This window comes from Cervus canadensis, chromosome 12, assembly GCF_019320065.1.
Source record: "Cervus canadensis isolate Bull #8, Minnesota chromosome 12, ASM1932006v1, whole genome shotgun sequence".
Classification (NCBI taxonomy): Eukaryota; Metazoa; Chordata; class Mammalia; order Artiodactyla; family Cervidae; genus Cervus; species Cervus canadensis.
Window position 1 is genome coordinate 61,045,366 of NC_057397.1, and position 23,993 is coordinate 61,069,358.

The 23,993-nt window shown below is 48.8% G+C and overlaps 1 protein-coding gene across 9 annotated transcripts in view; it reads right to left on the minus strand.

Annotated features, from left to right (window-relative positions):
• The window catches only part of VPS13B (vacuolar protein sorting 13 homolog B), a 774,030-nt gene that overhangs the window by 3,948 nt on the left and 746,089 nt on the right, over positions 1-23,993 (minus strand). For all 9 annotated transcript variants that reach the window (XM_043484079.1, XM_043484085.1, XM_043484083.1 and 6 more), the window contains 7 exons: positions 22,250-22,368; positions 17,415-18,220; positions 13,220-13,396; positions 11,007-11,177; positions 4,594-4,770; positions 1,786-1,888; positions 1,049-1,298 (listed from right to left, as the gene is read on the minus strand). In XM_043484079.1, the coding sequence (XP_043340014.1) occupies positions 1,049-1,298; positions 1,786-1,888; positions 4,594-4,770; positions 11,007-11,177; positions 13,220-13,396; positions 17,415-18,220; positions 22,250-22,368 (1,803 nt within the window). The remainder of the gene's footprint in view (positions 1-1,048; positions 1,299-1,785; positions 1,889-4,593; positions 4,771-11,006; positions 11,178-13,219; positions 13,397-17,414; positions 18,221-22,249; positions 22,369-23,993) is intronic.

Below are 23,993 nucleotides of genomic sequence, written 5' to 3' on the forward strand. Positions count from 1 at the left end.
CAGCTTAAAGCCTGACTGATTATGATCCAAGAAACTAGAGAAATCTCAGAGTTGTTGTGGTTGGCTGCTTTCCACCTTCTCAGATAATTTTACCCAAACAGTGGTGTGAGGGGGAGGCAGGCTCCCATACCAGGAAGAACACGATGAAAGAAGGAATCAGGCAGGACCTGCCAGAGGAAAGGTTTGTTGTCCTTTCCGGGAGCTACTCAGACCCTAAGTTAGGACAGGCAGGTTCCACTTAACCTCTGATCCAACACCAATCCAGCTGTGTGGGAAAAGATGTCTGTTTCCGAGGTCAACTCTCGGGGCCCCAAGGATCAGGCCGTCAGCAGGGACAGGGGCAGGGCAGGGCTCCAGTGGGCGCGTATGCTCACCCTGGTCTGGACGGCAGGAAGCCGGTGATCACCTCTGAGCCCCGACACCCAGAATGCCACCCCCCCTCGGCTGTCATGTGGCCAGGGAGCCTGCGCAGCGTCCCCAGGAGGTACCGTGTAGTGCTCGGGGGCAGGAAATGCCCTTTGGGGAAGGGGACACACAGCCGCACGGAAGACGGAGCAGCGGGTGGGAGAGCGGGAGACAAAGTTTGACCCCGAGCTCTCAGGAATTGGGAACAAGGGAGGCGGCGTCTGTGCCTTGCTCCACTCGTGACACCCCTCGCTCCTGGCTGGTCCTTCCTCTCTCGTGCCTGCTGGAGGGACCAGCTGCATCACTCCCAGGCCACGCGCAGACTCGGGCCTGCCCTGTGGACTTCAGACCTGGAGGCCTGCCTGCTCTGTGGAGGATTGCGTGGAATTGCTGCCCCGGTCCTAGCCCGTCTTCTTCAGACCCGCTCACTCTGGAGCTCCTGCACCCCAGCCCCACAGCGACCAACCCTGGATTCTCAGGTGGCTGGGCCCCAAGTGGCGAGTCCACCGGCCTCCTTGCCACCCCTGCCCCCGGCAGCCCTCCCGGTCTCCAGCACCCACCGCAGAGGCTCCCGGCTCACAGTCACCCCGGGTCTCAACGCTGCCAGCAGCTAACCCCGGGCACCCCGTTTGTTGAAAGGTACCTCCACGTCACAGGCCACTCTGGGCTGCTTGAGCTGCACGACGAGCAGGCCGCTCTGCTCGCTGTCCTGCGCGCAGTCGATCTCCGTGACCGGGAAGGCCTGCTGCTGGGTGTCCTCGCTGACGCTCACCACGAAGAGCACTTCTGACGTCAGCAGCAGGCAGCCCTCGTGCTCCTGGCCCGAGCCCCTCACCAGAACCACCTCCAGGGCCATGTGCACTTCTGGTCTGCCCAGAGACTGGAGCATCTTCCTGCGTCAGGAGAAAGGTGAGGCCAAAGTCAGCTTGGGAGGCATGCTCGCCTCTCCGGGCTCACAGTTTGAACCAAAGCCAGGGCCCTCCCTCACTAATCTGATGATTCATTTCATCTTGAAATGTGTAACTGTCACTCTAATTCTGATTCTGGTCAATCGAACCCAGCTCCTCCTGAAGACAAAGACACCCCTTGGTTTGGTGATTCCTCTTCCCCCTGTTAGAAATGTCACCCCTAGTTAGGACACACACGACCTCAGGCCCTCTCGTGGGCCCTGGCACCTCTGCCAATGGGCATCTTGCCCTGCGCGGGACGTGGGGGGGGTGTTCTGCTGCCAGCCCAGAGCTGTGGACCGGCAGCCTTGCCCTGAAAACAGCTGCTCCTCGTGGGCTCCCCTGGAAGGGTGGCCCGTTAGCTTGGAGGGAGCCAGGCCCTGTTAACAGACAGCGCACGTGTACACCTAAACCAGCGTCCAGATCATCTTACCAGACGTATTTGACTTGGCTGTTTGGAGCCTGGTCAGCGTGCAGATCACTTGGCTGATAGCGCTGTTTGGGAAGCTGAGAAAGTCCAGCTCCATGTAAAATACCTGTCGTAAGAGAAGTAAGGGGGTTTTACTAGTTGTTTTCTGGAAAACAGTTTCATGCTACAGTGATGTCATCTGCTTAGAGCCATCTATAAAACGCTACAGATCCAAAATGATGTCACATCTCTGGAAGTAAGTGTATAGATAATCATTAAACATTGTAGTGCTCTTAACCCGGGTGATCTTATATTAGCTGCAAGCTGAAATATGAATGAGCTACAGTCCAAGTACAGGAGGGCACTTAGAGGAAGCATAATGCTCCTGGGAGTAGTCAGGCCTGAGCAATAGCTTACACATCATTTACAGCTGATGTGACACAAAGTCAAGACTTAGTTGACTTCCTTGCTTAATATTACAGTACGTCTGTATCTGCGGTGTGGCTGGTCAAATAAAAAACACAACACACAGAGATGCACACAAAGGCGCATGGTTTGCCTAGATACAGTATTTAAATGACTTAGTCCAGCTGTTAGACATGAATACGTATACATTTATGAGCGCTCGTGGGGCCTCTGGTTTATTACACGCTCTCCCTGGTGCCAGCACCAAACGACGGCACCCAGTGGCAGCCACGCAGTCCTCCAGAGACGCTCCGGAACCAGAGATGGTACAGCCTGTGTGCTTTCTGAGGGCCTGTAAATGTTTATAAACGAGGCACAGTCATTAGACCAAGAGTTAGTGGTTTGTAAAACCTTCAGAGCGGTAATAAAAGTTTTACAAGAATGATGGAAACCAATGAGGCCATGTGAAGCTCTGCTCCGAGATGCTCTTACTAAGGGAGAAACCCCACAGCCCTGGGACACGCGCAGTGAGGGACAAGAGCGCTTTCAAGACCAGAGGAATTTATGAAGTCTAAGTTGACTTTATCTTGCTGCCGTCCATGGCAAAAGGAATACTGTTTCTATGAATGTGTAAGAATTTGATAAGGGAGCGTTTAACTTTGTCCAGTTGTGAGTTGTGGCAGTACTTTTTGTCAGTTTCCCGGTGAGTGAAGGTGTCATTCATGGAAGGGGAGAGAGGCAGACGTGACGGGGAGGGGGCGAGGGGGAGGGGGAGAACACATGTTCCTGTCTGTGTGGTCTTCTAAAGGAGCCTCTCCGGCTGGCTGCCTGAGCCCGGGCATTCTTCCCGCTCTCTTCCTCTCAGACACGGGCTTTATGCCCTCATCTGGCTGCCTCTTGTCAGATCTAGCGAGGCGCAGAGCCGCGGTCAAACGCACCCTGCGGGCTTCACGGCCAGGTGCAGCTACGCACGCAGAGTGCCTGCCTGTCGTCTGTGGTGCCGGCCACCACTTCATGCCCAAAATGATACCGATTTTAGGTACAAAGGTAACAATTCCTGAGTCCCAGGCAGGACGTCCGGCTGTCAGGACTCTGTGCTTTCACTGCAAGGGCAAGTGTTCAACCCCTGGTCGGGGAACTAAGGAAGATTCTATAAGCCTTGTGGTGAGGCCAAAAAAAAAAGTAATTCCAGTTACCTATTTGAGGAGAAGGGGATGACAGAGGATGAGATGGCTGGATGGCATCACCGACTTAATGGACATGAGTCTGAGTAAACTCCGGGAGTTGGTGATGGACAGGGAGGCCTGGCGTGCTGCAGTCCCTGGGGTCGCAAAGAGTCGGACACGACCAAGCGACTGAACTGACTGACTGTCACCACTTTGCAGTAACTCACACTGCAGACCTGCTGACACTCATTTCCACAAGCAAATGTCAAACTGTCTTCAAGGTAAAGTACCATATATATTGTAGTATCTATGCATTTATTTCATTTTTAAAAGACCTTTTTTTATATTGGATGGTTAGATAGCATCACCGACTCAATGGACATGAATTTGATCAAACTTCCGGAGATAGTGGAGGACAGAGGAGCCTGGCGTGCTGCAGTCCATGGGGTTGCAAGGAGTCAGACATGACTTAGTGACAGAACAACTATTTATGTAAAGTCACTTAATGTGCTCTGCCCAGAATATAGAAAATTAGCAGAGGAAGAAGCGCTTCCTTTCCCACACACCCACTGTGTGCGCCTGGGTTTGTGGAGAGCTCTGGCACCATCCTAAGGCGAGCCCGGGTCCTCCACACCAGCGTGCTCTGGGAATGGTTTTCAGTGGCAGATGATGCACCTTTGCTGACCTTGGCCAGGAGACTGGGCCTGGCTGCCAGAGCAACAGAGTCTGATGGCGAGAAATCCATGCCTGATGCCAAGCTGCACGGGCACTGTGCATGCACCCACCAACACACGCGTGCTCCTCTTTCTTTCTCCAGACTCACAGGCATTGTTTTTTTAAAGATAGCCTTCCTGCTTTAGAACTTATTTTTTTCTTTCAAATTGCTCACCAGAAAAAGTAAGTCTACTCTCTGCTTCAATATATCTGACTTTCTGTCCTCAACCTCTAACTGGTTACATTTCATTAAAGTCTGCTTTGTTAAAAGACTATAAAAAGACTCCATGACATATATACACTGAAATTACTAATTGATTTCCTACCTCTATAATTGTATTATCATAATTTATTAGTAGTAGTCCAATTCTACTCTTTTGTGTAAATAAGCATAAGGAGATGAGAAAAAGAACTATTATTTATAGCTTTATCTATTTTATTTTTCACTCCTTGGTCATGTGAGAGCCTAGACTATCTTAGAGAAACCTTGGTATAGTAATGCAAATTAGCCGGTGATGTCCGAGTTGGCCAGTTCTCCAGGACTCACCATAGCCAGTCTGTGACACCAGCTCAGCAGCGCCCCCGATGGGCTTCGTGAATACCCCCATGATTCCTTTCCCCACGCCGGAGATAACACCCTTGGCCTTGTGTCCTGCTGAAGCTTGCGCCTCCGATGTTTTCTGGAAGTTCTGCATTGGCTGATCAACTATACCAGCAATTGCACCTGAAAAATAACAAAAGCCTGGGTAAGGACTGAGGCATGAAATCCTAAGAAAGTGCATACTTTCAATCTGGAACAGTTTTGTTTGGATTGAAACCCCACCCTCATTATACAGCTCTCTACTATGCATTCATTTACCATTTATCTAAGTACACTGAGGCTATTTTAGACATTTATTATTGCAGTGTCTTCATCAAAACATGATGTTCTAACTAGGTTTGACCCAACACAGCCAGGATCTATGAAGTTCAGTTTAGAATTTAATAAACATGCCAGACTACTTCCAAGTGGCACTCACACACCTTTCTCCAGAAATCAAGCAACACAGTTTAGAGAAAAGTGTGAACGATTCCTTAGGAGAGTGAGCCAAATATATTTTCACTGAATCTGGGGATGAAAAAACTGAAAAGGGCGAGCCTCTTTCTTGTTCTCTCTTTTAGTAAGAATAAGAGCAATTGTTTAATATAACATTAATATATTAAGAATTATATAAGAGTAATTATTGATATAATAATAATTATTTCTATTACAGTAAATCTGTCTCAAGGGTTTACTATATGCTAAGGGCTTACTTGCAGGAGATCATTAATTCTCACACTCCTTAGGAGTCATGGTTTTTATCCTGCTCCTAGACAAGGCTGCCGAGGCACAGGGAGGTTAAGGAGTTTTCCCAAGGTCACACAGCTGTCCCGTGCTTGCGCCAGGATTTGAGTCTAGGGAGTCAAGAGTCACAGCCTCATTCTTAACCACCAAGCTAGTCACTGATCCTGTTTATAAAACAAGCTTCTCTCCTTGACCAGTCTTGGAAAAATCTCCTTTTCTCTCACTTCAACTGAGGTTTGGCCACTTAACTCTTTGCTTGAGAACAGCTAGAAGCCCAGAGCTCACGCTGTCTGCTCTAACAACTTTCCCAGGGGGCAGCCGGGCCAGGCGTGAATCCCTCGGCTTCTGTGGGTCCCCTCCTTGCTCCTCTCACTCTGAGGGACCGGGGTGAGCTCGAGTAAAGGCCTCAGAAGTCTAGATTTTTCTGCCACAATGGAGTGAGGCGTTCCCTAACCCAGCAAGAGGTAAAAATTTCATTACAGTTCTTGACGGAATTCTGTTTTCAACTCAAACCTGCTAGGATTAATGAAAATGCACCATCCCCGGGTAGAAATTTTAGCTCATGTCAAATCCCATTATTCCAAATGCCACTAATTCAAAGTCTCCTGGGTAAAGGGAGATTTCCAGGTCTCAGTTAATGACCTGCTAATTTCAAGTCATATTCCACTGAACAAAATCCAGTAAAACAAAAAGGGCAGGTCCTTTGGGTCAGTTATAAAGGGAACGTTCTTCATGGATTCCACTCTTCTAAATTTTGACAGCGCCATTTAAGTTTATGTACTGACAGATTAACAGTGACCTGAGGCGAAGGGTCTGTTTCTCAGCCTAGACCACGGCTTCCCAAACCTCTTATACAAACGATGCTGGAAGCAGAGGCGGCTGCTCATGGTTGGCCTGGGCCACCCTGGCGGTCAGCGACCATGGGCCACGGTGGTCTCAGGCACCCTGTGACACCCAGTCTTGGGGCCTGGGCTGGGAGCTCGCCTCGCGTCTTCAGTCTGAGGAATCTGAGGTTCTGTTCTCCATCTATGAGGTCAGGAGTCAGGGCAGCTGGGAAGTATTAATGGAACCGGCTGCACTGGGAGGGGCAAGAACCCTGGGGTCTTCTCTTCAAATCATCTCACAGCAGGCAGTTCAAAGCGAAAAGCATCATATCAAAGAATACAGCCTTTGCGATGTCACTTCCTGATTTCTTTGAAAGATGCCCATGCTGAGAGCAGAAAAGGTGGGGTAAATAACAACAAATTCACCAATAAATGAATTGCCTCTCTGCATTTTTCTGGTAGAAATGTCTTTTCTCAGGTGCAGATTTCCATTAAGACTATTAACACTGAGTTAGGAGGGGGGCAGGTGAAAATCTCCCATTTTCCTTTAATGTGCCAGGCCTGAGAGGCAAGGAGCCTGGGGCAGCACCCACCCCGGGCTCTGACCCCCATCTGCCTAAGTGCAGATAGGAACCGCAGTGAGGCTCCCCTTTGATCCTCCACTTTCTCCAGCCACCGGCTGCAGTGAAGGCTTGGTTACCAGGGCTTTGATAGATAAAACTCTTCCGGCAGCCCCCAAAGTGGGAAGCCTGAATGCTGTGACAAGGTGTTAGATCCTAAGAGGCAGAGGAGGAGCTGTGGGGGCCCGGGGCCCTGGGCAGGAGGCCGGCCTGACGCACACACGGGGCCCGGATGCCTGAGACCCCAGCCCTGTCTGCGAAGCAGCTCTCAGGGCTGAGGGCTCTCTTGGTAAGCCTAATCCAGCTAAATCCCACCGCTGGTAAATTATTTACTGCCGTATACTCCAACTCTGCTCTGAGGCTTTAGGTAGTGGAAATGGATCCCCAAACTTGTCCATTGGCATCAGGCCACGAAGAGCAGCCAAGAGGAGCTGGCTGTGATGTGACGAGGTGAAGCAGGGAGGGGAGGGGGCTTCCAGGGACGGTCCGGCTTCACTTTCTCCTTTTTCTAATTGCCATGCCGCGTGGCCTGTGGGATCTTAGTTCCGCAATCAAGGATAGAACTCATGCCCTCACGTGGGAAGGACGTGCAGAGGCCTATCCACCGGAACACCAAGGAAGTCCCCGATGTGCTTCCTTTCCTGCCCTTCCTTCGCTGCAAGAGGGGGCTTGCTCTGTGAAGCAAGGCAACAAGAAGGCTCTCTTCACCTCTTCTGTGACTCGCTCAGCGTTGGGCTGGTTTCTAATTTGTCAATGTTCTGCCCGTGTGGCTGTTCCAGTGCTGCCATGGTACATGCTGTAATTTTATTTTGGGCTTTTTTGTTTTTAATCACGATGGTGGAGGCACAGGCTGCGACACCGCTCCAAAGCTCACCGTTCCAGGAACAAACAAGCCCCATGGAGTGTATTGGGCATCCCAGCTGAGGCTCTCTTGTTTTTGACCAGAACAGATAAGCAAACCGAGAAGGAAGCATGCTTGTTGTTCCAAAACTCTCTTCTAATTGGAACGCAGGGTGCCGATGGCTGAGGGTGGCACCAGAGGGACCACGGGCCAGCACCTTCTGGGCACCCACGTCCTGACTCACCTGGCGGAGGCCTTGTGGCCGGGATTCTGAATGTCATCCCGAGAGCGGCCGTGGAGATGGGGCGTGGCTGCAGGGAAATCCAGCAACTAACTCTTCTTAAGTCAGAGAAGGGAGTTCTGACAGCCTGCCTTTGGTATTCATGAGAGCAAGTCCCATCTGAGAGGGAACGTGCCCAGTAAGGGCCACATGGAGCTCACATCCCCTCTCAGCAGGCTCCAGGCTGTAGTAGAAAGTGGGGCTGTCTGGGGAACAGAGCTGGTAAGTGCGGGCAAGCCTGATGCCAACTCTGCAGGCTGGACAGAGTTCTTCCAAAAGCCATTGCTTTCTGAAAACAGTTGTGGACCTCCTCCAGGAGCCTCGGTGGCATCCCTCTCTGGGCCATCACTTCCTCACTGACCCGGGGCAATGGGCCTGGCCAGGCAGCCATAGATGTCCTTGGATTTTTCAAGAGCCTCATAATACTCCACAGTGTCCTCACGAGGGCCGAGCTGAGTCAAGAAGGTCCATCAAACTCATAAATATTTGGGGGAAATGTGTTTTTCCTACTCTGCAACTTTCAATTGTTCAGTCTCCCCACATCCTGATTGTTTCCAGGCATGGAGCCCTTCAGGGTGGGTGACATGTGGGAAGACCCAGGCTCTTGTCCTGCCTGGACGCATGACCTGGGCAAGTCACCTAACCTCATCCACATCTAGGGTTTGAAGACCAGACAAGATGACTCATGTGGAAGTGCTCTGACAACCCTGAAGTGTTATTTAAATATATTTCTACTAACTAGGTCATTTATGTTTATGTCTTACAAAGAAGAAACTGAGTAACTAGCTTTTAGATTTCACTAAGCATGGCTATTATATATAAACAGCTCTAACTTCAGTCGGGCACTTACTGGCATGTGGCAGTTTTACACACCATTTCTGGGGATATTATGTGGCGACAAATCCATACTTTCCCAGGGGAGAAAAGTATAGATTGGTTCTACCCTCCCTTTTTTCTTCCTGCCATACATCAAGAAGCAGGCGTTTTGAGATGACCCAGTGATCATGTGGGATGTGGTTATTGAACTCTTCCAAGAAAGGAAGCTGGTTGGGTCAACCTTAGTCTGAGGAGCACAGAAATGGACATCCTGCTCATGGTGTGCTGCTGGGAGCGGAGCTCCTGGGGGCCCAGGGTCAGGCCACTCCTGGCAGGTGCCATCAGATTCACATCATTCCCAGAACTCCTAGGTTTGTGGAAATTAACTTTAGATTCTGAAAGACTCTGTGAGCCTATTGCAATTTCCATAGACAGCCTAAATGATTCCCTTGCATGGATGAGTGTATACAAAACATGATGATTATAGCAAAGTTCAAAGGTTTGGGATTGTCTATCCTGGTTAACAACGGGAGCCGTGCTCCGAAGGGTGACGTCTCAAAGGCAGAATCACAGCGCCCCACGTAAGTGATTTCTACCACCGGGTACAGTCTCAGACAGTGGAAAATGGGGGTAGAGGTGGGCTTCCCTGGGTGGGAAGAGCCCAGATCAGCCAAGATGGAAACAGCCACATGCCAGCCAGCTCAGGTCTCCTCTGCTGAGTGCCTCTGTCCAAGAAGATCCTGAACAGTGGGGAGGAAGTGCTCCTGCCCACAGCAGAGGGCATGCAAGGCCACAATTCTTAGCAGAAAGAAGTCCCACGGTTGCCAGGTAGTGACCCAAGGCCTCCACGATAACCTCACCGTCACTTCCTATGGTTACAGCACCTGGACTAAAGTTAAAGCCAAGACGCCCCTGCCACTGGTCAGATGGCTCTCTTTGCTGGGACACTCGCTGAAACCAGACGGCCCTTTTCGTTTCCTTGCTACCATAATATAATGAAGGTGCTGCTGACCACACAGGGATGCTGTGTCTGGCGTGCAACGACCACCACTACTTCTAGTAATGGCAGAGTCATTTCCAGCCCGAATTTACAAAAGAGAAGCCCTGAGGTCATAAAGATAGGGACCTGGAACCGGAGCCTGGGGTTTGCTGACTCCCGAGGACCGTCCCCCACCCCCCACCACCTACACCAGAGCAGCCACGCCACCCGCGAGGGGTTTGCTCCGTAAGCAGCTGCTCCACCCCAGATCCCCATTCCCACACGTTATCACCCGGCCATGCCCCACATCCCTGCAGGTTCCTTAGGACTTAAACAATTTCTGGTAACTGCACCTGAGCTTGAAACATCTCACTGCTCCCTGTCAGAGCCTCACTCAGCCGGCCGCTGTAAGAGGAGGGCTTGTGTACAGAACTGCAGCCTGGAGAGAGGACAGGTCCTTTCAAGCTCATCGTTTCTGACCTTTGCTCTCCCTGCTTTGGGCCCCTTTGATCTCCCAGAGATGCAAACTCCTTCAGATGCTCCGCGGGCAGGCGGCCAAGCAACACAGTTTTAAATTCCTTTCCAAACAAATAAACAGAAGATACCCTTGAAAATCCTGCTCTGCAAAATTTCAGCTCTGAAGTTTCCTTTTTTTATAGATTTTTTTTTTCCAGAGCACTTGTTTTTCAAACGTTTGTAATATTTGGAAATACCCAGAGCAGTCTTCCCCTCTCTCTGTACCATCTGGCTGCTGGACAAACAGCAATTACTCGGAAAAATAAAAGGAAAGAGTGGGCTCCTCACTGAAGTTTACATGACATTTGCACATGGCTCAAGTGCTTCTCAAACAAAAGCAGGCACTTCAATTGCTGATTGCCATATCTGAGGCGGAGAGGGGGTAAGGCTTCAGGAGGCTGGCCTGTTACTCCCTCAGGCAAGCAGGTGGCTGTGGGCTGACATTCTCCAGTTGACGCCGGAACGGGACCCTCCCGGGTGGATGACTCCTTAGGGATGCCACGAGGGGGCAGAGAGGAGGAGGCCGGAGAGGCTACTCGTACTAGCGCGCGGGAAGGCGGGGCCCGGGCCCCAGGATGGCCCTGCCAGCCACACCGGGATCGGCGTGGGGACCAGGCTGCCGGCCTTGTCTCCGCCTCAGCTTCGTCTGCAGGAAGACGGAAGGGCCACACCACCCCCGGTTCCGGCCCGGGGGTACCTGGCCCCAGCAGGGCCGCGGGCAGATGCCTGAACGCGCCCCGCCCCCTCCCCGGCCCCTTACCGAGCAGGCTGAGGCCCAGCCGGGACAGGCCCTGCCGGAGCCCCTCGCCCAGGCTCTCCGGGAGCTGCCGCCGCCACTCCTCCTGCCGGTTGTAGTGCTCCTCGTCCAGCGACAGCCGGTCCATGTTCCGGGCCAGGCTCGTGGCCAGGTTGGTGATGGACGTGAGGGTACCTGAGGAAACAGAGGCACGTGGGTTAGGGGTCCTGGTCGCATGGATGCTGGTCCCAGGGGAGGGGTCCCTGGAGCACTGCAGGCGAGCGGAGTCCACAGTGGCCTTCTGGACTTGCCCTTGGACAGTGAGGGCGGCCTTCCCCTTGGGCAGGGTGAGGCCATGGCATTCGGAAAATGAGGTGAAGGTGAACATTTGCTGAGGAAGGGTGATACACTCAGTCCTCACAGCCGATAGGATTAGACCCTTCCTCACCAGAGAAATGCCTGCAATATCACACAGAGCTATCATGCACTCATCTGACTGTCAGGGCTTGGCTACAACAGTTAGTTTTGAAGTCCTTAGGGAGGCCCCGTTTTTTGAAGGTTGCAATGTGCTGGCTCTCATTTGAAAGGGTAAGGTTATATTGCTGAATTTTAAACAGATTGTAAAGGAATGTTTCCACTTTAGGAGTAAGATCTATTCTTCCCCATTACTCCAGTCACAGTAAAGGAAGACACTCAAGTTTATCATTTGACAGTCAGGAAATAATTATTATGCCACAGAGAATATGTGCGATTTTGATATTCAGGGTGTTAGCTGGAAAAAAAAGAAAAGTGAAGCCAATAAAAAGAGTAAGGCACGTGAAAGCCAGGATTCTGTCTGGTTTTCCCAAGAAAGGCTATTTCTGAGTCTTGCTCAAGACAGTCATAATCCCCTCCAGCAAGTCTGCATAGGTCTCAGTGAGCAAAACTGAAAGACATCAACGGACATATCCTGAAGCTAACGAATTAGTTCATCTGTTATTGGATGTCTAGGATCAAGAAGAAATGGAAGATGTTGTTTTTGCAGCTGCATCTTTACCAGTCATCTGAAAAGAAAAAAAAATCCATGTACACACACACACACACACACACACACACACACACACACACACAGACAAACCAAACAGATTTTGCTAAGAGGAAAGAACAAGTGTAAAAAACATTCAGTGATTCACCACACTAAAATTACCGGAGTTCGATTTAGCAGGTGTTGGTTGTCTTATTTTAAAATAAAAACAACAGAACCACAAAGATTCAAGTGTCAGGAGTGAGAAATCCACAGTGACTCGCCCTTGGGTTCCCGCGGCTCAGCTCACAGGCCTCCCGGATGACCGGGGGCCCCGGGGGGAGTGGCCCTGTCACTGTCCATGGAATTTGGTTTATTGCTCTTGCTGTTCTCTTGCCAGTCCCCCCTCTATGGGCCATGGGTTCTCGTATTTCAAGCTCAAGTCTTGTTTGAGGCCTTCTAGAGACTTCTATAACCTGCCTACTCATAAGAGAGTTGCAGTACTGTTGACTGTAAAAGGCCTTTTACCGGGCGGGGGAAGAAGGCCTTTGCCCTGTTTCCCCTGCCTCCCGCTGAGAAGAATCGGGGACTCAGATGGCTCTTGTTAGTTCCCGAGTCACTGCCAACTTGACCAAAATATGGGCAAACAAACACGGATGAAAGGGAAGCACGCTCCTTCCCGAGGTGGGGGTGGGGGTGGCCGACTGCAGTTTGGCTCCTGCGCCCGATGACGCGTCCGGGCCACAAGGTGGCGCTGTGTACGTGGCGAGCCGGGGGAAAGCAGGCCCACTCACCTCCCCACCGGCTTCCACGTCAAAATGTATCCTGCTCCTTACAAAAGTTATGACAACTGTATCTACATTAAAAAAAAAATATGATGAGGCAACACAGTGTAGGATTTCTGATGTTTAGCAGAAGTCCTGAACACCTTTAATATTTCTGCATTTATCACATGGAATAACAGTTGAGCCAATCCTTGTTTTCCCAATGGGAGGTTTCAAATTCTGACGTTTCTGAAACATTTTCACACAACTACAGGCAAGCAGTGATCTGTTTAAAACATAAAACGTTATATATGAGCTTTGTTACAAATCCAGCGTCTCACTGCCAGCTAACAAGCCAAACAAAGCTAGAGGCAATATTAATTCACCGAGAACCTTTAACACGTTCTTTAAAAAGTAAGACAGGGAAGGAATGAAAATCAGGCCTCATTACCAGGAACCCGAAGAGCTACCTTTGGAAATGTGCTTCACAAACGATGTAGTTCCTCTGGAAACCCCGCTGACGAAGGCTCCCGGGCCTCGGGTCAGCCCCTCGTACGGAAGCCTGAAGAAGTCCGCGATGCCGTTCCCGATACTTCGCACCAGACTTGCAGGGCTGCCAAGGATTTCCAGGGATCCAACCACCCAGCCTGCGAGGGAGACCGGAGGGAAGGGGTGACTGAAATCTTAAATGCAGCACTTTCAACATTTGGGAAAAGTGACCCATTTTCCCTGCAATTCATTTTTCACACTAGAATTGAGAATGTAATAAGCTCCTTTGGAGCAAAATATGGGAAATAACTCATTCACTGTGAATTCATAAATGGCAAACTTTCATACTTTATAAATCAAAGTGATCCTTTTGGCAGCCTCACAAATAGCTTTAATATGACTTCCCTGCCTCCTGTATTCCTGCTAAAAGGGACCCGTGTGCAGGGGCATGACGTTCCACCCCCTCCCAGCCAAGAGGCCCCTGGGGCGGCAGGTGTCCGCAGGCTGGGGGGTTCTCCTTAAAGCTCCCTGGGGCAGCGAGGGGCTGGGACGCAGAGGAGCAGATGCCTGGTCTCGGGAGGAGGCCAGATGCTAAATGGGGTGCTGCAAAGGGGACGCGCAGCTCTGACAGGGACGGAGGAGTTATTTTTAATCTTTCCCAATCCTACCAAGCTGAGTGCTTCCCTTTGGAGTGGAGCTGGAGCCAGAGAAACGTCTCCCCTTCCACCCCGGCTTCAGTTGTGTAAACTCTGGTGATAGGGACGTACTGATTAGCTTAGCGAGAGGGGCTTGTTCCCTGCGAGGGTCCCAGGCGGGGAGCTTGGGATCTGGTTTCCTATTTGAGCTGGGGCTTGCCAGGAGCCGGCCAGTTTAGCGGCCTGACTGTGGAGTGCTCGGCCCCATGGGAATGGCTGTGTGGACCCCGGAGCGGCTTCCCGCCTTGGCTCCCGGGTTGGGGCTCGGGGCTCTCACTCAGAGGACGTGAGGTGCAGGCAAAGGCTGGGCCTTAGGAGAGGACGATTCCAAACAGACAATGTCTTTGGGGAACATGCTGAGCTCCCCAGCCTGGGATTGAGAGGGCTTCAAGGGGAGGCTCTTGGTGGGGGGACAGGAACCAAGTGGGAGCTGATCCCATGTCTCCCACGGCAGGTCCCGGGAGGCCAGGCCTGGGACAGAGACCCCCAGTCAAGTCATCAACCCCAGAGGGTTGTGACTGTGTGGGGGGGCAAGAGCCAAACCACAGCCCTGAAGGGTCCCCAGGCCCAGCCCTTTGGAGAGGAACATCCTTCAATCTTGAGCCCCCTTCTCTCCTCTGGAACATTAGAAGACAACGTAAGGGTTTAGGTGAAAAGAGGGAATTATTCCCAGAAGATGAGAATTATAAATGGAGGGGTCTCTGGGCATTCACCTCACTTACTTCACCCAGCCACTCTGCAAGTGTTAGTATCTGCCTTCATGTAAATTCAGATTAGCTAAGGACTGAGCCTCTCCCTGGATGAAGGGACCGTGCCAGGCTCAGGGGACAGAGCCTCGTGTGACGTGGTGTCGCCCTGTCTCCACCGTCTTGAGGGCAGGCAGGACCAGGAGGGGACTGCAGCTTGGCTCTCCCCATCTCCCCGCTGCTTAGACACATGGGAGGGCTTCAAGGCCAGGCTTACCCGGTTCCAAAGCCCACCCTCCCTCTTCCTGCGAGCCCAGGCCTTACTGAGTAGGCAGGCTACCATGGAAGGCTGTAGAATATTCTTCCTTGGAGGGCCTTCTTTGGATGTAAAGAAACAACAGATTTCCTTTAGCCTGGAAGAGCTGGAAGGTTCACTTGGAAGCAAGAGATTGGACGTGAGACAACTGCCCTTCTCTCCAAAGCTTCCATATAGAGATGAAGAAGGGAGGGCAGCTCCTGCCAAGCAGGGAGCACGCACTGTCTGATGGGCCTGGTCAGGCCGGCACAGCGGGGCACAGGGCACACAGCAGGCAGCCAGCCCCACCTTCCAGCCCACAGCCCGGCCACAGGAAGGTGAGGCGGACAGTCCTGGGTCAGGCCACTGCGGATGGGGAGGCTAGGTACAGACCAGAGCTACTTCTCAAAGCCCCCAAGACGGCCAGAAAAGGACCAAAGCACCTGAGGGCATTCTGCCTTTAATTATTTCTCTCCAAAAGCAAACATATCGCTTTGCTTACTGGGTTTGGAGATTTTGCTGAAAAAAGGTACCTGCTTGGCTGCCCATCGAGCCGAGCCTTGGAAATAGAGAGGGAGCCCGGGAAATTAGAAAGTCCACATAGTCTCTCCTTCAAATAGGGTCAGTGGTCACTCATTTCTAATCACTTTATTATTAAAACCTCTATAAGTACTTCCCTAGAAATGAGGTCAGGGTATTTCAGCCATTTAATCAAGTCCAGTGGGTGAATCCTGACCTAAGTGAAGGCAACTTGCCCACTCCCAGGCCAGCCCTTCCTTTCCCAAGAAGGCCAGCACATTCTCTCTGAGATGCTTCTACCCGGGGGTAACCTCCTACCCTCTTCCCATTTCCAACTCTTTCAAAATCACTGTTTTCCTCCAGATAATCTTCAGACTGTCTGTAAGGCCTTTAGTGACAGAACTCCCAACCGGCCTAAAAATTTGGCTCTCTAGTGTAGAATTTCTTGTTTCAGCATATAATGAGATGGGGACAACAACTTGGAGAACTTTTAGGTAGATTACCAAAAAAATGCAAACAGAATATTCCTGTGAAAGCTCACAAAAAATAAAACAAAGAGGTCACTTTTAGCACAGAGGCTGCGGGACATGGCTCGCTGGTAGTGGTCACAGTTGCAGTTTCCCTGCCAGCTCACTGCGCTGACGGGTGCTCCCACGCCTTTGCCCAAGGTGATGACCAGGTGGAAGGGAAGCTTACTCCTTCTCAGGCTCCAGACCAGAGCTCAGTAAGCTACCTGCCTGCTTCTCATGGGAAAAGCAAAAACTGCCTGAAAGAGTAAAGTTTTTCATATACCTGACTATTAAATTTGAAATGGTAGCTGCTTGTTTTAAAATAATTTCTTAGCAAAAGGGAAATCTTTTCTTCCTTGTTGTACAGGCTACGAGAACAACAGTTTCAGGGCAGGGACCTCCCCTGATCTGGCCATTGAGAGTTCTGGGTAGCACTCTAATGCTATGGATTTCCTTAGGGAGAAAAAGTAATCTTACCAGTATGGCAACAACATGGGTCAGTCACTGCTACAATGCTGTCTTATCTGGGAATGCACTCACCAAGGACAACGTTAGCACATTCTGTCCTGTGTTAGTTTTAGAAAGTAAGACCTCCCTGCGCTTTACCAGAAGGGGCTGCGAGACCAACTCCGGTTGATTGGTGTTGGTCACCTCGAGTTCCTAGCAACGTGAGGAGCCTGATTATCAGACTGAAACCGTTTAAGAGTGAATTTAGATCAGGAAGGCGAGCTCTGATGCCAACTACCATAGGGAATCCGGAGACAACCTGGTCTCCAAAACAACCTTCCGCTCACAGTACTCCCCACACCACACTGTACACATAGCCAAACACCCCCCGCGGACTCTTCCCGCTCAGGTCTGTGGAGAGGCTGAGACACCTACAGCCTTCTCTTTGCCGTCTGTCTAGACAGGCAAGGCTGCACTGGGGAGGTAGAAGGCTCTTTATGCATCTGACGAGCACACAAATCCTCTGAATTTCTCACCTAGAGCTATTCATGGGCCGTAATGAAGAAAGTTAACAGCCCAGAACTACATTTCTTTTAGGCCCAGGGGCTGAGAGGGCCTGGGCGGGTTTTCCTAGCTGCACTAGCTCCTGATATAGAGCCTTGTGCCTGCAAGGAGCCGAAAGGGCGCTTGCTAAACGGGAATCAAAATTCTGTTACATAACAGCAAATTTAACGGCTGCTACTGCTTAAGGGTTCATTAAGCGCCACCCTAAATTCAGGGTACTTCACATACTTTCATTCTTTTCTTGTCAGAAATCTTAAAACCCATTTTATAGGTGAGGAAACTGAGACGTGGGAGGTTCAATAACTTACCCCCCGCCTCGCAGCCAGCAGCAGCAGGGTCTGGATTCCAATCCACTGCTGTCTAACTGCTCCTCACCCTCCCATGCTGTTTCCCCGCGTCTTGGAGTCAGGACCCCCTGAAGCCTTTCTTTCTCGCTCAGGCTCCCTCTGCTGTGTCCTCACCTGCTCTGAAGAGGGCCCCCGCGGCGTAGTGCATGGCCAGGGCGTGGACGAGCTGCCTGGCCGTGGTGAAGATGGGGCCTCTTTCGAACACTGAGAAGGAGAGCGGAGTGTGGTCGGAGGCGATGTACAGCTTGAGGGACGCGTGGATGCTGACGAGGAGGTTCACGGGCTGTATCACCAGCTTCCGCAGCTTCACGGGGTGCACCAAGGCCCTGGCGTGCTGCCTCACCTGCATGGGCAGCAGCTGTCTGCCGCCTGCAAGGGCCGTGGGCTGAGCACCCGGGCTGCTGCTGGGCAGGTAGGTCTCAAACAGGGTTTTGATGTAGTAGACAAATGTGTCTTCCACATATAACCGGGCAGGTTTCAATTCAAAACTGAACTCGTTCACATCAAACAGGATGTCCTTGCCCTCGGTTAAGGTGAGGCAGAGTTTGATAAAGCAGTTTTTCTTGAATTCTTCCAAAGCTTCGCTGGATACGAGAAGACTCTGCATCTTGGAGCACTGAGGAGATTCTGTTTTCTCCCCCTGGCAGACCAAGACAGCGAAGTGGAAATTGGACTTGTTGTAGAGCTGGTTGTCCAGCTGCAGGTCTCCGCAGTAGACCTCCACAGAGTAGACGTGAAAGGGGGCGGCGGCCATCTCTTCCCCAGGGAGGTGACCAGCCAGGGGGGCCATCTGGAGGAAAACGTGGTCCAATGTGAGTCTCAGAAGCTCGGATGACGCTCTGTGGTGGGTGAGGTCATCAAACACTGCCAGGCTCAACTGAGTGACGAACATTTTAAATGTCATGATCTTCTCCAGAGTTCTGAAGGAGAAAGGGAAGAGAACATGAGCATCTCTCCTCCACTTTTCTTCTCCCTCCCTTCCTTCCTTAATGTCTTAGTAGATTTTCAATGATGGAGCCGTCTTAGATACCTCCTGATGTCCCATCAGATTCTCATAAGAAACAAATTAAGAACTCAACTTTCAGTACATCGTGTCTGGACAGAGCCGGGCACGCTCCAACAGCACCAGGAGATGTTCCCAAAGGGACTATTACAAGTTCTTGTCATGTTGCCCTATCGTGTTTCCCTTATCAACACCAGATTTTTATTCCCAAATCCTTTGAGTTCTTTGTGCACTAAGTCTCTGTTGTGATCATCATGAGGCGAAAGGTCGTAATAAAATAATCAAGATGCCTTATAGTGGGAAAAATAAGAGCAAGCAAGAGAAAACTTCCCGTGAACCCCCCGGCACAGCCCAGCGACCAGCGTCTCGGGCGCGTGCTCTGCTCTCCCGGAGCAGCCTGTGCTCCGTCTCCACGAACCCCTCTGTCCTGAGCTAAGCCACCGTGCTCTCACCCTCTTCAAAGTCATCGCTCCAGCAATCCACTCCCTCCTACACCATTTCTTCTTCCTTACCAGCAGCTTATAAACATGCTATTATTTCTCTTATCTTAAAAAGTCCCTCTTATTAACTAACTCCTCCTCTAGCTACCCTTTTCCCCATCCCCTTCACATAAACACCCCAAAGCACATAAACCTTGTCTCCTGGTCCTCACTTTCCATTTTCTCTTAGCCTTGCTCCACACAGGCTCTGTCCTGCCTCCTCTACCAGAGCAACTCCCATCAGGGATCCCAAGGGACTTCCTTGTTGCTAAATTGAACAATGGGCTTGAAGTCTGTGACTCACGCACCCCACTGTGGCGTTTGAGTGGATGACTCCCTCCTTCTGGAAATACTTTCTTTGCCTGTCTGCTCTCAGCTCTTGTACGTCTCGTCACTCATCACCTATGGGACGCCCTCCTCTTCAAGGTAAGGTGCCCAAGCTTCAGCCCTTGGTCCTCTTCTCTCCCCACCTCCACTCGCTCCCCTTGGAGGTCTTCATCTGGGCCCACGGTTTGGCATCTATACGCTGATGACTTCCACAGTCACACATTCAGCCTAGAACTCCCTGTGAGCTCGGATCTTGCATTTCTAACTGCCCATCCACACAGGAGTCACTTGCAAGTCTCAGACATATCAGGGTGGTCATGTGCATAGTCACACTCGTGATCTCACCCCCAAACCCACATAACAGTTGCTCTCCTCTTAGTTTATGACGACTACATCCTACCAGTTTCTCAGATCAAAACTTTTATTAGAGTTCGTGATTTTCAACCCATATCCAATGCATCAGAGAAAATTCCACTGGTTTCTTCTTAAACTGCATGGCGAATCTGACCATTTCTTACCACTTTGCCTGATAGTGTGGCCTAAGCCATCCGCACCTCTAGTGTGAGTAACTGTAACAGCCACCTAACCAGTCTCCTTGCTTCCTCCTTTGCTTCTCTATAGTTTACTTCAAAAGCATGGGGAGCTATATTCAATATTCTGTGACAAACCATAACGGAAAACAATGTGAAAAAGAATATATGTGAAATATATATATATATATAAACTATACTTCAATAAAATTAAAACAAAAGAAAAGGAGCCATGGTCTTCTAAAAATTAATGTCAAATCAGGTAACTTCTCCGTTCAAACAGATCCAATGACTTCCCCGTTTCACCAGAAGAAAACGAAGCCCTGCACAACATGTCCCCTCCTTCCAGCCATCCCCTGCCTGACCCCGGGCCCTGGTTCCTTCTAGTTCACCCGCTGCACTTGGCCCGCACTGGCCTATTCCCTGCTCCTCCAATACGCCAGGTGCACCGTTTCCGACTTCTGAACTGGCTGTACCCTTTGTCTGCAGAGTTCTCCCCAGATAATCATATTATTAACCCCCTGGCTGCTTTCAAGTCTTTGCTTAAATGTCAACTTCTTGGTGAGGCTTACCTATACCAGTTTTTCAAAACTGTCCTCTCTCTGTCCCTATGCCCAGGGAATTCCTGGTCCTGACCAGGCTCTGTTTTTATCGCTGCAGAACTCCAACCTTCCACTAAACCATAAAATTTCCTTTTTTTTTAAAAGTTTATTCTGTCCTCCCATTGCACACCTATGAGAATGTGATCTCCTTGGGAGCAGGGACTTGGCGCTGTTAGGTCACAGGTAAGAATAGCACTGGCATCCAGCAAGCACTTGAGAAATACTTGCTGAACAAATGAATTAAGGAAATACAAGTAAATACTTAGGTCTTTCTTATTTCTACCAATGAATGCATAGGTTGTTGCTACTGTCATAAACAATGCCCTACTAATGCCCTATATAAAACATTCCTGAAGTTGTTGTGTGGGCCTGAAATCCTGGCTTATGCAATTCAAAATTCAGTCTCAGTTCTATTACACTATTAATTTTTTTTACAAACTGTTCTGGGCAAAGGAAACCGTCTACTCAACCTATTTGAAATATTATAAATTCAAATTAACCATAATATGGCAAGGTCCAAATTAATGAGTTCTTAACCATGTATGAAAAGCAAGGAATTTTTTTAAAAAAGGGTTTAAACAAATGTATAAAAGTTAATGACACTATTTTATGTTTTAAATTAAATTTAAATAACAAACTAACTTTCTGATTATAAAATATGTTCTTATAGAAAATTATTAAATAATCGCTTATAACTGCACATCTATTAACAACTTTGATTCTTTTCTTTCCAGTGTTATTTCTAGGAATGTTTTCTGTATGTATGAGAATGTGTGTGCACATATGTACTTAAGTGTGCCTATGTGTGTGTGTACATAACTAGGATATATTTGTATATTCAACTTTATATTCTGTTTGCTTTATTTTAGATTCATCACATGTATTTTTCTATTCCACTAAAATCCTATAATGGTATATTCTGTAGATATACCATTTTTTTGTACATCTGTGTATCATCTATTTCCCTGCTGACAGGATCTGTACTCTGAATATTTTGCCATTATAATTAGCAATGTGATAAAATCTCTCTGTATATCTTTGCCTACTTCTCTAATTACTGCTTTAACTCTTTAGCTCTTAAAACTCTTAAAAGTAGAATTTCCAAGCCAGAGGGATTTTAAAGCTCTTAATACATATTACTAAAGTGCTTTCCAGAAAATACTAACAATTTACACTTTTAGTAGGACTGTATATGATGGATGTGTGTGTTTTAGTCACTCAGTCATGTCCAACTCTTTGCAACCCCATGGACTGTAGCCCACCAGGCTCCTCTGTCCATGGAATTCTCCAGGCAAGAATACTGAAGTGAGTTGCCATTCCCTTTCCCAGGTATATAATGGAACATCATTGTTAATTCAATATGTAATATCTTATTTAAACTTTGCATTTCTTTGGTTACTTGAGTTTCCACTTCCCAGAATTTTCCGTTTGTGTTTTTTACCCTTATTTAATTTTTGGAAAGAGGGATGAGTATTATTAAATAATTAATAAATGATTATTAATAATTAATAATAATAATCCTACTGAATTATATGAATTCTTTTAAATTAAGGCTATTAACTCTGGTTCATATTTATAAAACCTGATGGCAACATTCAGATCGAAGCGGGGGAAATGTGGCTCTGAGAGGCGACTTTAATTTTGCTGTAGTTCTAATTGCCAAGTCTAATTACTGATTACTAGGTGGTCATGTGGATAGAGAGGCATTAATCTGTATTTCAAGCTAACGGCAAGTTAAGATGCGTGTATCGGTCTGTGAATCAGTTTGCTAAACTTACCAGAGAAGAACTGGAAGGCATACCCATGGAAGATGATATATTGTTTCTTCTTATGGGTGTAATTAAGTGCTAATAACCATATCCTTATGGATTACAGAATAATTAACCAAAAGCTTTACACACACACACACACACACACATATATGGATAACAAAAAATGGTGAACAGTAGGTTTACAACTTTATAATGTGACACTTACCTGCTGCTACTTGGATACTAGTTAAGCCTACCTGTTGGTATTAGTTAAAAGAGGTCCAGCTTTTCCTTCTGGGGCCACAGTGATGAAGACTGTGCCACACTGATGGACGGTGTCCACGTACACACAGCCAAAGCCAGTCAGGAACACAACCTGTGAAAAGAATATTCAACATCAGGTTGGAAAGCAATACAAAACACTACTGAAAAGGCTTCAAATGTCTTCAGTTCTGATTCAATACCACAAACACTTGCTGGTTATATTTCTTTATATCCATGTGTACAGGCTATTCTGCTGACTTGAAAAAAAAATCAAGTCCAGATTTTTCAATATCCAGCTGTAAGTTTCATAGGAAAAAAATGATGGATGACAGGGCATGTGTCTTCATCCTCTCCTTCTCTGGAATTGGCAAATAACTCTGCATGGGCTGGAGACTAGCCATGGACCAGCCTTATGTGTGCATATGAATCTCTGTGGGGAAAAAAATCCCTGAATTGAAATGCGATGTGCAAAAACCTTTCAGGCTTTTGAGTTTTGACTTAACTACCATAATGATGCCCTTCTGTGCTGGGGACACAAAATCATACCTGAAAACCCACCAACAAGTCACGCTATAATCTCCTCAAGGTCCCTTACATAAGTTGGAACAAGAATGTCAGGTAACTTCATTTGCTTAGAGTAAAAATTGATTTTTCTTCCATGAGGAGGTGGACTTAGACCTAAAAAAAAAGTTCTATCTCAGAAGTCAGGTGCCAGGCTAGCAGAACAGATGTCCTTTCAGCATTAAATACTGATGTTGCTTAAATGGATAAATATTTGAAAACAGAACTATTTGAAAAACAACTCCAAGAACATCATGTTCACAGCCAGCATTACCTGAAGGTAAGGGCAAGAAGCTCCTCGTGTTTGGGAACGTTGATGCTGATGACGTGTATTATCAATTCAGTCCACGCCTGGGCCCTTTTTCTTATTACAACAGCAAATAAAAAGAAGGACTGAAAATTCCTGGATGAAGGAACAAAGCTAGGTGTCTGCTTGGCATGGAATGAATGTGTTCTAATTTTGACCAAATGAAGAGGTACCCGAAAGAATGTACACAGAACCACAACAGTCTGTGATTCTCACCCTTGGATGTGACTTCAAGGTCACTGGGCTTCTTTCTTATACTATGGCTCCTCCTTCAGAAATCCTGACCGTCTTCGGTATCCAGGGCATCTGGAGGTCTTCTCTGCCTCCTCCCTGTTTTCATCTCCTGCTCTGCCGACTCCTGCAATAGCCTTTTCTCCTTCTACGGCTACTACTCTAGCTCAGGCCCTTGTCTGCCCCTCAGCACCATCTGTGCAGAGAAAGCACTGTCCCTCTATGCAAATCCTTTCCAAATCCTGTGTATCTTTGCACACACAGGGTGTTGTTGCTCAGTCACTAAGTTGAATCCAACACTCTTTGTGACCCCATGGACTGTAGCAAGCCAGGCTCCTCTGTTCTCCACTATCTCCTGGAGTTTGCTCAGATTCACGTTCATTGAGTAGGTGATTCTATCTCACCATCTCCTCCTCTGCAGCCCCCTTCTCCTCCTGCCTTCAATCTTTCTTAGCATTAGCCGTCTTTCCCAGTGAGTCACCTTTACGCATCAGATGACCAAAGGATTGGGGCTTCAGCTTCAGCATCAGTCCTTCCAATGAATATTCAGGGTTGATTTCCTTTAGGATGGACTTGTTCAATCTCCTTGCAGTCCAAGGGACTCTCAAGAGTCTTCTCCAGCACCACAGTTTGAAAGC